The sequence below is a fragment of the Pelobates fuscus genome, chromosome 4, assembly GCF_036172605.1.
Source record: "Pelobates fuscus isolate aPelFus1 chromosome 4, aPelFus1.pri, whole genome shotgun sequence".
Taxonomy (NCBI): domain Eukaryota; kingdom Metazoa; phylum Chordata; class Amphibia; order Anura; family Pelobatidae; genus Pelobates; species Pelobates fuscus.
Window position 1 is genome coordinate 230869643 of NC_086320.1, and position 15917 is coordinate 230885559.

At 41.3% G+C, this 15917-nt stretch overlaps 1 protein-coding gene across 3 annotated transcripts in view; it reads left to right on the forward strand.

Annotated features, from left to right (window-relative positions):
- The window catches only part of MARCHF6 (membrane associated ring-CH-type finger 6), a 109677-nt gene that overhangs the window by 36939 nt on the left and 56821 nt on the right, over positions 1-15917 (forward strand). For all 3 annotated transcript variants that reach the window (XM_063451934.1, XM_063451935.1, XM_063451936.1), the window contains exons 3-4: positions 8193-8266; positions 15271-15414. In XM_063451934.1, the coding sequence (XP_063308004.1) occupies positions 8193-8266; positions 15271-15414 (218 nt within the window). The remainder of the gene's footprint in view (positions 1-8192; positions 8267-15270; positions 15415-15917) is intronic.

A 15917-nucleotide genomic window follows, 5' to 3' on the forward strand; every position in this document is an offset into this window, starting at 1 on the left:
GAGGAGACACTGAATGTTTGGATGCATTTTAGGCAGCCATGACCCAGGAAGGACCTCTAGCAGCCATCTTAGGAGTGGCCAGTGAAGTTATCACTAGGCAGTAATGTAAATACTGCATTTTCTCTGAAAAGACCGTGTTTACAGCAAAAAAGCCTGAAGGTAATAATTCTACTCACCAGAACAAATGCAATAAGCTGTAGTTGTTCTGGTGACTATAGTGTCCCTTTAAGGACAGAGGCAATTGTACAGGTTCTGATCAAAACAAAACTTAGGATTTGAGCTGTCTGTTCAACCATAATTTACCACTTTTAAAGAAACTCAATAGTCACCAAAACAACGTTAGCTTAATAAAGCAGTTTGTGTGTATAGATCTTGCCACTGAAGTCTCACCGCTCAATTCTCTGCCATTTTCATGCTCCTCCCCTGGCTGTGACTGACACAGCCTGCATGAAAACAAAATGGTTTCATTTTCAATCAATTGTAATTTACTTTAAAAGTTTGTATCTCCTGCTCTGTAAATGAAACTTTAATCACACACAGAAGGCACCTGGCAGGGTCTAGCAAGCTATTAACAGAGCAGAAGATATACAATTCTAAATTGAACAGAAATTTCCAATTAAGGAAGTGTAACGATTAGATGACTCTTTACGGTAAGTGTTTAGGAAGGCTGTGTAAGTCACATGCAGGGAGATCTGACTAGGGCTGAGCAAATAAAAGTGATTCAACTTTTAAATTCCAGGAAATTGAGCACTTAGATTGCAGGTGCATGATCTATACTCCAAAACTACTTAATTAAGCTAAAGTTGTTTTGGTGATTATACTGTCCCTTCAAGTGCACCCACACGTATTAAATATCATTTTGTTCAGGAGTAACAGAGCTTTCGTTTTTTTTACATCAAATATTCATATACGAAACATAATTTAATATGAATATAATCTAAAAAAGCTTTTGAAATTAGAGGGAAACTTCATTGGCAGGAAAACAATCTCGTTTTCCAGGCACTATAACTTCCCTCCCCTCCCAGTTTTATGATGTTTTGGGAAGTTACAGGGTTAAAAATAGGGCTTTCCCCTTTTCTGTTTTTACACATTGAAATGTGCCAGTTTGGTTTACTTGGCCAATGTTGCCTTTGAGACAATATGACAGCCCAGAAATGAAAATTAACCCCACCATGGCATAATATTTGCAGAAGTAGACAACCCAGAGTATTCAAAATTGGGTATGTCCAGTCTTTTTTAGTAGACACTTAGTCACAAACCTGGCCAAAGTTAGCGTTCATGTTTATTTTTTGCATTTTTCACAAAAAACTGCCCTTTAAATGATGATATCATTGTCATTACAAGTGTTCATGTTTTAAAACACTCCTTTGTAATCAGCAAAGTCTCACGGGTACAACAGTGTTATGTGTACAGGTTTTACGGTGTTTTGGAAAGTTACAGAGGAAAATATAGGGCTTGCAAATTAAAGGGACACTCCAGGCACTCAGACCACTTCTGCCCATTGGAGTGGTTTGAGTGCCAACTCCCACTACCCTTAACCCTGCGACTGTAATTGTTAGTTTTTATAAATTGCAATAATTACCTTGCAGGGTTAACTCCTCCACTAGTGGCTGCCTACTAGACAGCCACAAGAGGGCACTTCTGGGATTATAGCACAGTTTTCTGTGCTATAGTGTCGCTGGACGTCCTCACGCTATGTGAGGACCTCCAGTGTCGCTAAAATCCCCATAGGAAAGCATTGAAAGCATTTTCAATGCTTTCCTATGGGGAGGTCTAATGCGCGTGCGCATTAGGTCTCCCCCGCCGGCGGGCATGATCACTCCCCCCGGCTGGCTGACGTCGTGACTGGGAGGAGTGTGGGAGGACCTAGAAGCAGCGCCGAGGGACATCGTCGCTGCCTCTGGTAAGTCACTGAAGGGGTTTTGACCCCTTAACCCCTTAAGGACCAAACTTCTGGAATAAAAGGGAATCATGACGTGTCAGACACGTCATGTGTCCTTAAGGGGTTAAGCAACCAGGGAAGGGAGGTGGGAGGGATAGGGTACCTGCAGTTCCAGGAAAACTGATTGTTTTCCTGGCACTGGGAGTCCCTTTAAGTTTTCTGGACTTTCTGCTCTCCCTCTCTAACATTATATTGAAGGGTTTTTAAGGACTGCACCCAGGCCACTTCCATTCAGATAAGTTGTCTGGGTGACTTTAGTGGTCCTTTAAGTATACTATACATACTAATACATGCACACAGAACTGCTTATATTCTGTGAACTGGTCAGAAACTTTCCTGTTTTGAACTCTGGGTCATTTTAAGAGCTGTGTATTCTTGTCTTCTGTAATACTTTTACCTTCTAAATTATTATTACTATTCTCGCCTTTTATATAGCGCCAACAGATTCCGTAGCACTTTACAATATTATTAGAGTGGATTTAATTATAAATAGGACAATTACAAGAAAACTTACAGGAACGATAGGTTGAAGAGGGCCCTGCTCAAACAAGCTTACAATCTATTGGTGGTGGGGTATAAAACACATTAGGACAGGAAATAGCAATAAAATGAGGTGGGAGTAAAGCAGAGCTGGAGGAGAGAGTAGAGTGCTGCCCTTTAGGAGAGAGCAAGAGACAGGTATGTGAGGTAGAGGTTAGTCTGGGAGGCCATAAGCTTTCCTAAAGAGATGGGTTTTAAGGCACTTCTTAAATGATTGAAGACTAGAGGACAGTCTGATTGGGGTAGGCAGGCTATTCTATAGGAAGGGAGTCGCCCGCGAGAAGTCCTGCAAGCGCGAGTTGGCCGTATGGGTGCGAGCAGCGGACAGTAGAAGGTCATGGGCAGAGCGGAGAGACCGAGAAGGGGCATAACTATGGATCTGTGATGAGATATAAGAGGAGCTAGAATTTTTCAGTGCTTTATGGGTATGGGTTAGCAATTTGAATTGGCTCCTATAGGATACAGGAAGCCAATGTAAGGACTGACAGAGGGGTAAGGTGTGAGAGGACCGACTAGAGGGGAAAATCAGTCTGGAGGCAGCATTCATTACAGACTGTAGAGGGGCAATGCGGCTCTTGGGAAGACCAATCAGGAGAGGGTTACAATAATCCATTCAGGAAATTACTAGAGCATGGACAAGCTCCTTGGTAGCATCTTGTGTAAGAAAGGGCCGGATGCAGGCTATGTTTTTAAGACGGAATCTACAGGATTTGGCAACATACTGGATGTGAGGCCAGAATCAAGTATGACGCCAAGACAGCGCGCTTGCAAGTATAGACTTATGTGGATACCACTAACTTGAAGGGAGAGCGAAAGAGGAGAATCTGTATTAGGAGGAGGAAAGACAAGGAGCTCAGTTTTAGAGAGATTTACTTTGAGAAAGCGGGAGAACATCCAGTCAGAGATGGAAGATAGGCATGCAGTGACACATTGCAGGACGACAGGGGAGAGGTCCGGGGAGGAGAGATGTATATCTGGGTGTCATCAGCATAGAGGTGGTAGTGAAATCCAAAAAAGGTAATAAGTTTGCCAAGAGAGGCAATATAAAGAGAAATAGAAGGGGACCAAGGACAGAGCCTTGGGGGTCTCCAACCGAGACAGGACGAGGGGAGGAGGTGTCATTAGAAAAGGAGACGCTGAATGAGCGTTGGGAGCGATAAGAGGAAAACCACGAGAGGACAGAGACCGAGAGATTTAAGAGTTTGAAGAAGGAGAGCATGATCAACGGTGTCAAAGGCAGCAGAGAGGTCAATAAGAATTAGTATGGAGTAGTGGCCTTTGGATTTAGCTGCGATTAGGTTGTTAGTAACTTCGATAAGAGCCGTCTCAGTAGTGTGGAGAGGGCAGAAGCCAGATTGAAGAGGGTCAGGGAGAGAGTTGGAATTGAGGAAGTGAGACATACGGGTAAAGACAAGTCTTTCCATAAGCTTTGAGGAAAAAGGGAGCAGAGATATGGGACAATAGTTAGAGGGGAAGGACGGGTCAAGAGATTTTTTATTTTTTTTTTCCTTTTCAGGATAGGTACTACAGTGGCATGTTTAAGGTCAGCAGGAACAACGCCAGAAGAGAAATTGAGCCTCTGCAAGTTTAATCTTGCATAAAGCTGCTAGATGAAAGGAGAGCTGGCAGTAGTTCTGGAAGCTTCATAATCAGAACCCCTGCCAGTAGTATTAACACAATCACTTGGAATTGTCTTTTTATTACTAATAAGCACAGATTATTTGAAAGGCCCAACATTGGCTTATGCTCTGGTTGTGGCTTGCATTTGGGCCATATACTTAATGCCTTGAGAAAAGAAAAGTGAATGGTGTTTACACAGTAAAATAAAAACACAGTACTGGAGTGAAAAAGGTGTTCCCCAACACCCTAAAGTCAAAGTAATAAAAAAGGTACTTGAGAGCAACAAGTGCCAAATACACACACCACTCCCTGTGTATCAATAAGAAATAATAATATAATAATACTTATACATGTACAGGTATATGTAGGAAATATTCCATGTGGTAAATTCCTATAATGACAAAAAAAATAGTACATAGTATAGACTGTATATACAGAAATAAAGATGTAAAAGTGATTGAATACACTCACGGATTTCAGAGCCGTGCCAGGCTCTGTATATAATGCCCAAGGGTGCCTCAAAAGGCTATATGGAGAATCTTGAATGATGTCCCCCCAAAAGCAGGAAAAGCAGCAAATGATGATATAAAAATAGTAAATTTATTGTAAATAAAGGTTAAAAAATGATGACTGTGCAGGTCCCATATGGTGACACACGAAATCACAGTAATGCAGAAGCGTTTTAACTCAGTCCGAGTTTTCATCAGTGCATAAAACATCCAGCTGCTGTTCCTTTTTAAATTTGCCGCTTTTCTGATTGCCGGTCACGTGGGCGGAAGTTTGCTGACCGGCGTCTGGCGTCACTTCCGGTATTTCGGCGCTCGTTTTCCGGCTTGATTCTATTCAACATATTTGCCCAATTGAAACTTGAGGATCCATATTATAAATGGGCATCTTGCATAGCTTGTAAGATGCATACATATGGGCAGTGACTTATGATATAAAAAAATAATTATATATACAGATAGCAGCAGTAGTGCATATAAAGGAAAAAATGAATTCATAAACAACTTATAAGCGCATAATGTCAGTTCAAATTAGTTTTGTTAATGCATTTGCCCAAATGAAGCAGGGGGCTCCATATTAAGGATGGGCATCTTTCATATTTTACAAGATGCATACATATAAATAATAACTTGTAGTATAGAAAATTGCATAATTATTTGTGCAAATAGCAACAATAGTGCATACAGAAGGGACATATATATATATATATATATATTAATAAAAAGAAAACATATAGGCACATAATGTATAATGTCTTAAAGGTATACATCACATCTAAACTATGTGAATGCAGCCCATATAGAATAGGATTAGTGGATTAAAAAGACCCAAAAATATAAAAATATATATATATATGTATAAAAAAAACTATAATATATTTATCCTTTCTTTATAGTTTTTTATACATGTATATTTCATATATATTTTTTATATATTTACATATTATACATTATATCTTATATATATTTTTATATATATATATATATATATTTTTTTTATATCTTTTTATTAATATTTTTTTTCCCTTCTGTATGCACTATTGCATTATTGTTGCTATTTGCACAAATAATTATGCCATTTTCTATACTACAAGTTATTATTTATATGTATGCATCTTGTAAAATATGAAAGATGCCCATCCTTAATATGGAGCCCCCTGCTTCATTTGGGCAAATGCATTAACAAAATTAATTTGAACTGGCATATGCATTATGTGCTTATAAGTTGTTTATGAATGAATTTTTTCCTTTATATGCACTACTACACTATTGCTGCTATCTGTATATATAATTATTTTTTTATATCATAAGTCACTGCCCATATGTATGCATCTTACAAGCTATGCAAGATGCCCATTTATAATATGGAGCCTCTAGCTTCAATTGGGCAAATGTGTTGAATAGAATCAAGCCGGAAAACGAGCGCCGAAATACCGGAAGTGACGTCAGACGCCGGTGAGCAAACTTCCGCCCACGTGACCGGCAATCAGAAAAGCGGCGAATTTAAAAAGGAACAGCAGCTGGATGTTTTATGCACTGATGAAAACTCGGACTGAGTTGAAACGCTTCTGCATTACTGTGATTTCGTGTGTCACCATATGGGACCTGCACAGTCATTATTTTTTAACCTTTTATTTACAATAAATTTACTATTTTTATATCATCATTTGCTGCTTTCCTGCTTTTGGGGGACATCATTCAAGATTCTCCATATAGCCTTTTGAGGCACCCTTGGGCATTATATGCAGAGCCTGGCGCGGCTCTGAAATCCGTGAGTGTATTCAATCACTTTTACATCTTTATTTCTGTATATATAGTCTATACTATGTACTATTTTTTTGTCATTATAGGAATTTACCACATGGAATATTTCCTCCATATACCTGTACATGTATAAGTATTATTATATTATTAGTTCTTATTGATACACAGGGAGTGGTGTGTGTATTTGGCACTTGTTGCTCTCAAGTACCTTTTTTATTACTTATACTTAATGCCTTGGCCAAAAGTTGACTGCATCTGCTTCTAGTTTTGTCAGTATGCTGAGAGGGCCTCCCTTATAGTGCTCAGGGCTGATCATTGTTTTCTGCAGTCAAAATGAAACACACAAAAAAAAGACAAGCATACAGATAAAGTGTCAATAGACAATTAGGGCACATATTCTGTTTGACCGCTATATTGGTCTTCTTGCTCAATATGTAAATTGTCATAGCTGCCTATATGGAAACTGTGTGCATTACAGACTGCCATATGCAGTCTAAGCCCCCCTATGCAACCTGCTCTTCCCTGTCTAAAATGATTCCTTAAGGCAGCGAAAGCCACATTCTGTGTAAGAGAGGCAGCTGCAGCAAGCCTCTGTCCTGGGGGTGAGGAGCCAAACCTGAAATACTAGCTGTGAGGATGCCTTAGGTTAAGCAGACAGTGACCCCTCTTTCCTGTAAAGACTGTCTTTAAAAATAAATAAAACAATTCTAGTGTATGTGTTTGTTGCGGGATGGAAATGCAAATTAAAAACAGATTAATTATCTAAACAGGGGGCTGTTGGGAATTTATGACTTGGGGAACGTTTAAAATGTTAAACTAAATTCTATTTGACATATTATTCTAGAAATTGTGAAATGTATTTGGTTTTTTGCACCCTTACTATCATTTTTGAGTGACCTGTTTCAGCTACTATGAACAAAAAAAAAAAACATTCCATGAAAACTGGTGGAATTACTAAGAAAACAGTCACTTTTTAGATCACTTTAAATATGAAGTAATAAAAAATACAATAACAATTATGTAACCTATTCATCACTTTTCATAACATTCTGATAAGCATCTCCAATTATATCGGATGCATAATTAGCTCCTCAAACACATACACTTCTGAATTTGAACAATCACCCTCACAAACATACACTCTCGTTCCTACACTGACCTTGCATTCCTATACACACTCTTTTCTACACTGACCTTGCATTCCTATACACACTCTTTTAGACCATATGCACAGAAACTCTGATGCATTCACTCCAAAACTTTCCACAGAAAACCCTCCATGGGTCACACACTTACCCTCTATACATACACATCTGTATTCAGACACACCAACCATCAACTCATTCTTACATAAACTCCATTTTGAGGACAAAACATGAATCAAAAACATAATGGTATTTGCATTTTCTGGTGGTAAATTAATTTTAAATGTGACTTTTTTTTTTTTTGGGGTCCTGTTTACTTGAATTGAGGATGTAGTTAGTTCAGAAGTAGGCTGCTGAAATGAAGAGAAAAAAAGTTTGCAAAGTGCCTCCAAATCACACACACACATTCATTTGTCTCTTGGTAATTTAAATGCTGCTGACTGGAAGATCCACTTTGCAGATGTAGGTAAATGCAATTTTTTTTTTTTTTGCATTAAGCAAAAGGTCAGACTTGTAATATGATTTATTATATATACTGCACCTGTATAAAACTGAAGCTTAATTGTTCATCTTTCATTATTCGGATGCATCTTTATTATACAGGTATGTAGCTTAAAAAGATGCATTAATCTTTGTTGGTCTCTACTTGCTCACATCATTGTCTTTACATTTCAGCTTAGTTCAGTGGCTTAAACACAGCAGAAAAGAATACTGTGAATTATGCAAACACAGATTTGCTTTTACTCCAAGTAAGTTTATTTCATGTGTAAAAAAAACAATAATTTTATAATCCGACTTTGCAAGATCAATTAAATAACGTCGTCTCTTGTTCAAACATGTAAAACAATCAGAATAACTGTCTCATTTAAGCACTATGCCTTAATTTTGTATAGTATGATTATTGTGATATTACATTTAATTACCACCTGAATGATGTAATTATGACTATTTTTGCACACGCGGTACTGTTTCTCCGATGTTTTTGGGGAGGTCAGGTATTAATTGAAAGCAAAGCACACGGCTATAGCAATTACTAAGGCTAGTGCTGGTTGGAAAGAGAAAAATTAATAGGCGCTCACTATAGTGATCAGGCAGCAGTATACAGAACAAGGATTCCCCAACCTTGTGAGTGAATAACAGAGAAAGAGAGAGGGCGTATACCGCGCCTTTTAGTTTATATATGCAAAAAATACATACATGTATCCTTGGATATTCCAATTAATCGTAACCTCAAAAAAAAATAATAGTGCAATACAGTAAATTTTATCTTAAAAGTAGGTAGTTAATAACTATGTACAGTCCACTCACATGGAGATGAGCTATAACAGAGCTCTGATGTGAAGCGCTTGGACGGTACAATCCCCGTCTTTGGATTTGCAGTAGTTGCCACAGATGTTCTCAGGGTGCAATGTGCGTAGGTATAAAAAAGAGAGAGCAGCAATATGGTGAAGTAAGTACCAATAATATAATAGATAATAAATAGTATTGTACTTAAAATTTCCAGAGCATGTGACCTGCTCTAGTATAAACAGCTTAGGTGGTATAATTCCCACCAAGGATATACAGGATACCAGGAAATAAAAATAGTAGATATAAAAAGTAACTTTAAAAGTATACTTTAATATAAACAAACAAAATATTAGATGATAAAATATAAAATATAGTCCCACTGAACGCGTTTCGCCTGGCTTCTTCACCCCATGCTTCTTGCTTGGATTTGTTGGTCATTTAGGTATGGGGATTTTTAACTTTTATTTTTTATGTAACACCCATGATTCTTATCTAAATGAAACCTGTCTGAGTGGTGAGCATTGCAGTTCACATCATTTTCAAGGAGAGAACCTTTACAGGAGCACTATAGGGTCAGGAACACAAACATATATTTCTGACCCTATAGTTTTGAAACCACCATCCAGCCCTCCAGGCCCCCTCTTGCCACCCTAAATATAGTAAAATCTTACTTGTATTCAAGTCTGCAACTACTGCCTCTGTCCCTGTTTGCCTGTGAACTGCCTCTGTCTGCTGACCTCATCAGAATTGGTGGTCTGAGCCATTCACAACGCTTCCCCATAGGATTGGCTGAGATTATCAAGGAGGCAGTTCAGGGGCAGAGACAGCACAATTCAAACACCACCCTGGCCGATCAGCATCTTCTCTTAGAGCTGAATTGAATCAATGCATCTCTGAGTAAACTTCAGTGCCTGCATGCAAAGGGTGAAGACACTCAATGGTAGTGCTGCACAATAGGCAGGACTGCCCCAGGAAGCACCTCTAGTAGCCATATGAGGAGTGACAAGTGGAGTTATCACTAGGCTGTAATTTAAACCCTGCATGGTCTCTAAAAATATAGGTTTTACAGCAGAAAGCCTGAATGGAAGGATTCTACTCACCAGAACAAATGCAATAAGCTGTAGTTGGTCTGGTGACTATAGTGCTCCTCTAACCATAACCTTTCCCTAATCTTCTAATACTGCTGTTATGGCTCAAGACTTGTGCACAGAGTACAGCAGTGTCATTACAGTGTCTGGAACTATAAATACTGTTTCAGGTTATAGTGGATAATCTGAGATGTTCTAGTGTGTATGCGTTTGCTAATCATATGTGTTTATGCAATAATTTGGATCTTGCAATCTACTAAAATGGCCATAAAATGCATCATAAAATTAATATTCAGATTTAAAAAAAAAAAACTGAGTGGGCAGGATTGTAATTTATTTTTAGGAGATGCATCTGAGCACAATTTAAGAATACTCTAGTTTGCTAAAGCAAAGTATAGAGTTACTGCACAGAGTTGCTGCACTGCTATACAATTCATTATTATTCCCTCCTGGCTCTCATTCAGATACCCTGGAGTGTTTCCATTCCCTTTGCTTTGCACAAGCTTTCAAAGTGGTACAAAGTGCCTCTTAGCGAAGCTTTTGTTCCAAGCCTTGATTTGGAGAACCCAGAGGGTATCACACATGGAGATCATCAGAAATGCGATTGCCAAGAGAACAGTCTCTCTCTCTCTCTCGCTTTTTTTTTTTTTTTTTTTTAACGTCTGTTTTACTATGGAGTGGGGTGTTTCAGTGTATAAGAATAAAGACCTCCAATGATAATAAAATACAAGCCTTCTCCCTGCATCCAGTCTGCCTCTGGTGAAGTAATCTGTTCTGACAACTGTTGTCCAACCATAGAGAAACATTAGAATGCATGAGCAGCAAGTGTCAAGCTCCTCCAACCAGACCTGGATTGGCCATCGGGCAAATGGCCGGTGGGCCGCCGAGGCCGGCTGGGGAGATCGCAGGATCTCCCTGGCAGGTCCATGCAGAGCCGGCGATATCCTAGCACCGGCCCCGCTGTGTTCCATGATGGACTGGTGGGGAGGTCAAAGATCTCCTTCACCGGCCCACATGCAGTAAACCGCGGCCACGGGCTGGGGAGAAGACAGCCAGGAGAGGAACCCAGAGGAACTCTATCTTGCAGCTCTGCCAGGTTTCTCTCGCAAGGAGAATTTAATGCCATAAATTTTGGCATTAACCTGCCTCCCCGAACACACAATCCTTCCAAACACACACCTCACCCTCACACACACACACACACACACATCATCCTCACACAGCACCCTAACACACCCCACACACACGTCACCCTAACACACCACACACACACACGTCACCCTAACACACCACACACACACACACACGTCACCCTAACACACCACACACACACACACGCACGTCACCCTAACACACCACTAACACACCACACACACACACACACATCACCCTAACACACCACACACGCACGTCACCCTAACACACCACACACACACACGTCACCCTAACACACCACACACACACACGTCACCCTAACACACCACACACACACACACGTCACCCTAACACACCACACACACACACGTCACCCTAACACACCACACACACACGTCACCCTAACACACCACACACACGTCACCCTAACACACCACACACACACACGTCACCCTAACACACCACACACACACACGTCACCCTAACACACCACACACACACACACGTCACCCTAACACACCACACACACACACGTCACCCTAACACACCACACACACACGTCACCCTAACACACCACACACACGTCACCCTAACACACCACACACACACACGTCACCCTAACACACCACACACACACACGTCACCCTAACACACCACACACACACACGTCACCCTAACACACCACACACACACACGTCACCCTAACACACCACACACACACACACGTCACCCTAACACACCACACACACACGTCACCCTAACACACCACACACACACGTCACCCTAACACACCACACACACGCACGTCACCCTAACACACCACACACACGCACGTCACCCTAACACACCACACACACGCACGTCACCCTAACACACCACACACACGCACGTCACCCTAACACACCACACACACGCACGTCACCCTAACACACCACACACACGCACGTCACCCTAACACACCACACACACGCACGTCACCCTAACACACCACACACACGCACGTCACCCTAACACACCACACACACGCACGTCACCCTAACACACCACACACACGCACGTCACCCTAACACACCACACACACACACGCACGTCACCCTAACACACCACACACACACACGTCACCCTAACACACCACACACACACACGTCACCCTAACACACCACACACACACACACGTCACCCTAACACACCACACACACACACACACACGTCACCCTAACACACCACACACACACGTCACCCTAACACACCACACACACACACGTCACCCTAACACACACCACACACACACACACGTCACCCTAACACACCACACACACACACGTCACCCTAACACACCACACACACACACACGTCACCCTAACACACCACACACACACACGTCACCCTAACACACCACACACACACGTCACCCTAACACACCACACACACGTCACCCTAACACACCACACACACACACGTCACCCTAACACACCACACACACACACGTCACCCTAACACACCACACACACACACGTCACCCTAACACACCACACACACACGTCACCCTAACACACCACACACACACGTCACCCTAACACACCACACACACACGTCACCCTAACACACCACACACACGTCACCCTAACACACCACACACACGTCACCCTAACACACCACACACACACACGTCACCCTAACACACCACACACACACACGTCACCCTAACACACCACACACACGCACGTCACCCTAACACACCACACACACGCACGTCACCCTAACACACCACACACACACGCACGTCACCCTAACACACCACACACACACGCACGTCACCCTAACACACCACACACACACGCACGTCACCCTAACACACCACACACACGCACGTCACCCTAACACACCACACACACGCACGTCACCCTAACACACCACACACACGCACGTCACCCTAACACACCACACACACGCACGTCACCCTAACACACCACACACACGCACGTCACCCTAACACACCACACACACGCACGTCACCCTAACACACCACACACACGCACGTCACCCTAACACACCACACACACGCACGTCACCCTAACACACCACACACACGCACGTCACCCTAACACACCACACACACGCACGTCACCCTAACACACCACACACACGCACGTCACCCTAACACACCACACACACACACACGTCACCCTAACACACCACACACACACACACACACACACACGTCACCCTAACACACCACACACACGCACGTCACCCTAACACACCACACACACGCACGTCACCCTAACACACCACACACACACACACGTCACCCTAACACAACACACACACACACACACACACGTCACCCTAACACACCACACACACACACACACACGTCACCCTAACACACACCACACACACACACGTCACCCTAACACACACCACACACACTCAATACTTCCAAACATATATGTATATATACTACAGAACCCCTCACACACATACTGCCCCCCTAAACACATTATATTCCAGACAAACACTAGATCCCTTACCCAACTCTGGATCGTCTACAGATATACACACACTAGATCTCTATATACACTCTGAATCCGCTATATACACAACACACACTCACACACAATCTCCTATACACAATCTGGGTCCTGCTAACACACTACTCACACTACATTTCTGACATGCACCCTAGATTCCATGTAAGCAAACACATAGTGCCTCCATAAATGGGATACAGTGAGTATCCCATTTATGGAAACCCCTGAGACAAGTTTCAAGCAAACACAACGCAAGCATGTTATTAAATTTGCTTGCACTATGCAGAACAAATACAGGGCCCTTTTCTCATGCGAGAGCTCTTCAGTCTGCCCTGGAAGAGCATTGAACCAACATGCTCACTTTGAGATGGAGCGTGCTTGTCATTGGGATGATAAAACACACCCTATCTGGCCCGCCCACTTTTCAGTGGGCCGCTATGGATAAAAAATGCCCGGGCCAAATTTTTTTCCCAGTACGGCCCTGCCTCCAACACTGTGTTTTTAATAGAGAATCAGTTAATCCAATGCTTCTGTGAACATTTTTAATGCTGGGCATGATGTTTCCAAACAATAGCCTTTGAAAGTGAAAGATCTTTGATGAGGAAACCCCTCTAGTGGCTGTCTGTCAGGCTACTAGAGGCATGGTTTAGGCAAAATGTAAACATTTTCCAAGAGAAGGGAAATATGATCTCTGAACCAAAACCATTCATTAAAGGAACACTATAAGGTCAGTAATACAAACAGGTATTCCTGACCCTATAGTGTTAAAACCACCATCAAGCCCCCCTTGCCTGCCTAAATATAGTAAAATCTTACTTTTATTTAAGTCTGCTGCCTGCCTGCTGACATCAGAAGTGATTCTGTGAGCCAATCACAATGCCATAAGATAAGCTGAGACTGTCAAGGAGGCAGATCAGGTGCTGAGCCAGCACAAGTCAAACACAGCCCTGGGCAATCAGCATCTTTTCAGAGAGCTGAACTGAATCAATGCATCTCTATGAGTAAAGTTCAGTGCCTGCATGCAGAGGGAGGAGACACTGAATGGCAGTGCTGCACACTAGGCAGCACTGCTACAGGAAGCACTTCTAGCAACAATATGAGGAGTCGCCAGTGGAGTTATCACAAGGCTGTAATGTAAACACTGCATTTTCTCTGAAAAGACTGTGTTTACTACAAAAAACCCGAATGGAATGATTCTACTCACTAGAACAAATACTGTAATTGTTATAGTGACTATAGTGTCCCTTTAAGATAATGTGGTTTTAATGTTTGGTTTCTCTCTAAGTGGTTTCAAAAAAATTGTACTACTAAATGATTTGTGTATGCATATATATATGTGTTTAAAGAAGTAAGAGAGAAATATGTCTGAACAAACTATAAAATGGCTTCATTTTATCACTGCTTAAAGCGACATAATTTTCTAGGTCTGTAATACCAATGTTGACAATAAGTTATTAAAATGTTAAGCATATAATAATACAAATACACAAAGGAATAAACTTGCAATTCATTTTTACATCCTATAGTGTGCAATTGAAATGTTTTACATTGTTAGATCACTTTTCCCCCATTTATCTTAAGAGCAATTACATTTTTTTACTGTTGAAGGGCATAAAATGTGTTTTTATATTACTTTATATTTAGAAAATATATATTCATAATATTATACATTTGTTTACCTTACAGTTTATTCCCCAGACATGCCTTCACGGCTTCCAATCCAGGATATATGTGCTGGACTGATAACAAGTATTGGCACAGCAATCAGATACTGGTTTCATTACACACTTGTGGCCTTTGCCTGGTTGGGAGTTGTACCCCTTACAGCATGTAAGTATCTGGCAATTATTTAATTTTACAAAAATAAAAGCAGAAAGACAAATAGTTGTTTTCTTTTTCAAAAGTATTGACAAAACTAGCCATAGCATCCCATGGCTTTAAATTTCTGTCAAGTCTTATAGGTTTGGAACCCTCGTCACCTCCATTTGGACATTTGTTGATAAAACTTTCACATTCAGATGTAATCTTTACACTGTGTTGACAAGTGTATAGATAATAAAACAATGTATAGTTCACATGCTGAAGATGTTCTCCACACACCGCAAGACACCATTGACTGTATTTGAGCCTCTGTACCCCACCTTAACGGATACTACATCCATCATTTCTATTTTGCAGATGCAACCTAGGAGTTTTAGGATACAGCCAAATAATTTTTAGGTCTTACTCACTTAGCTGGTTGCATCTGCATAACAGTAAAAGTCATGGTGTGTTAGTCTATAAGAATTTTATAGGGTCTGTAACACATGCTTTCATTGATCTTTGTATATGTT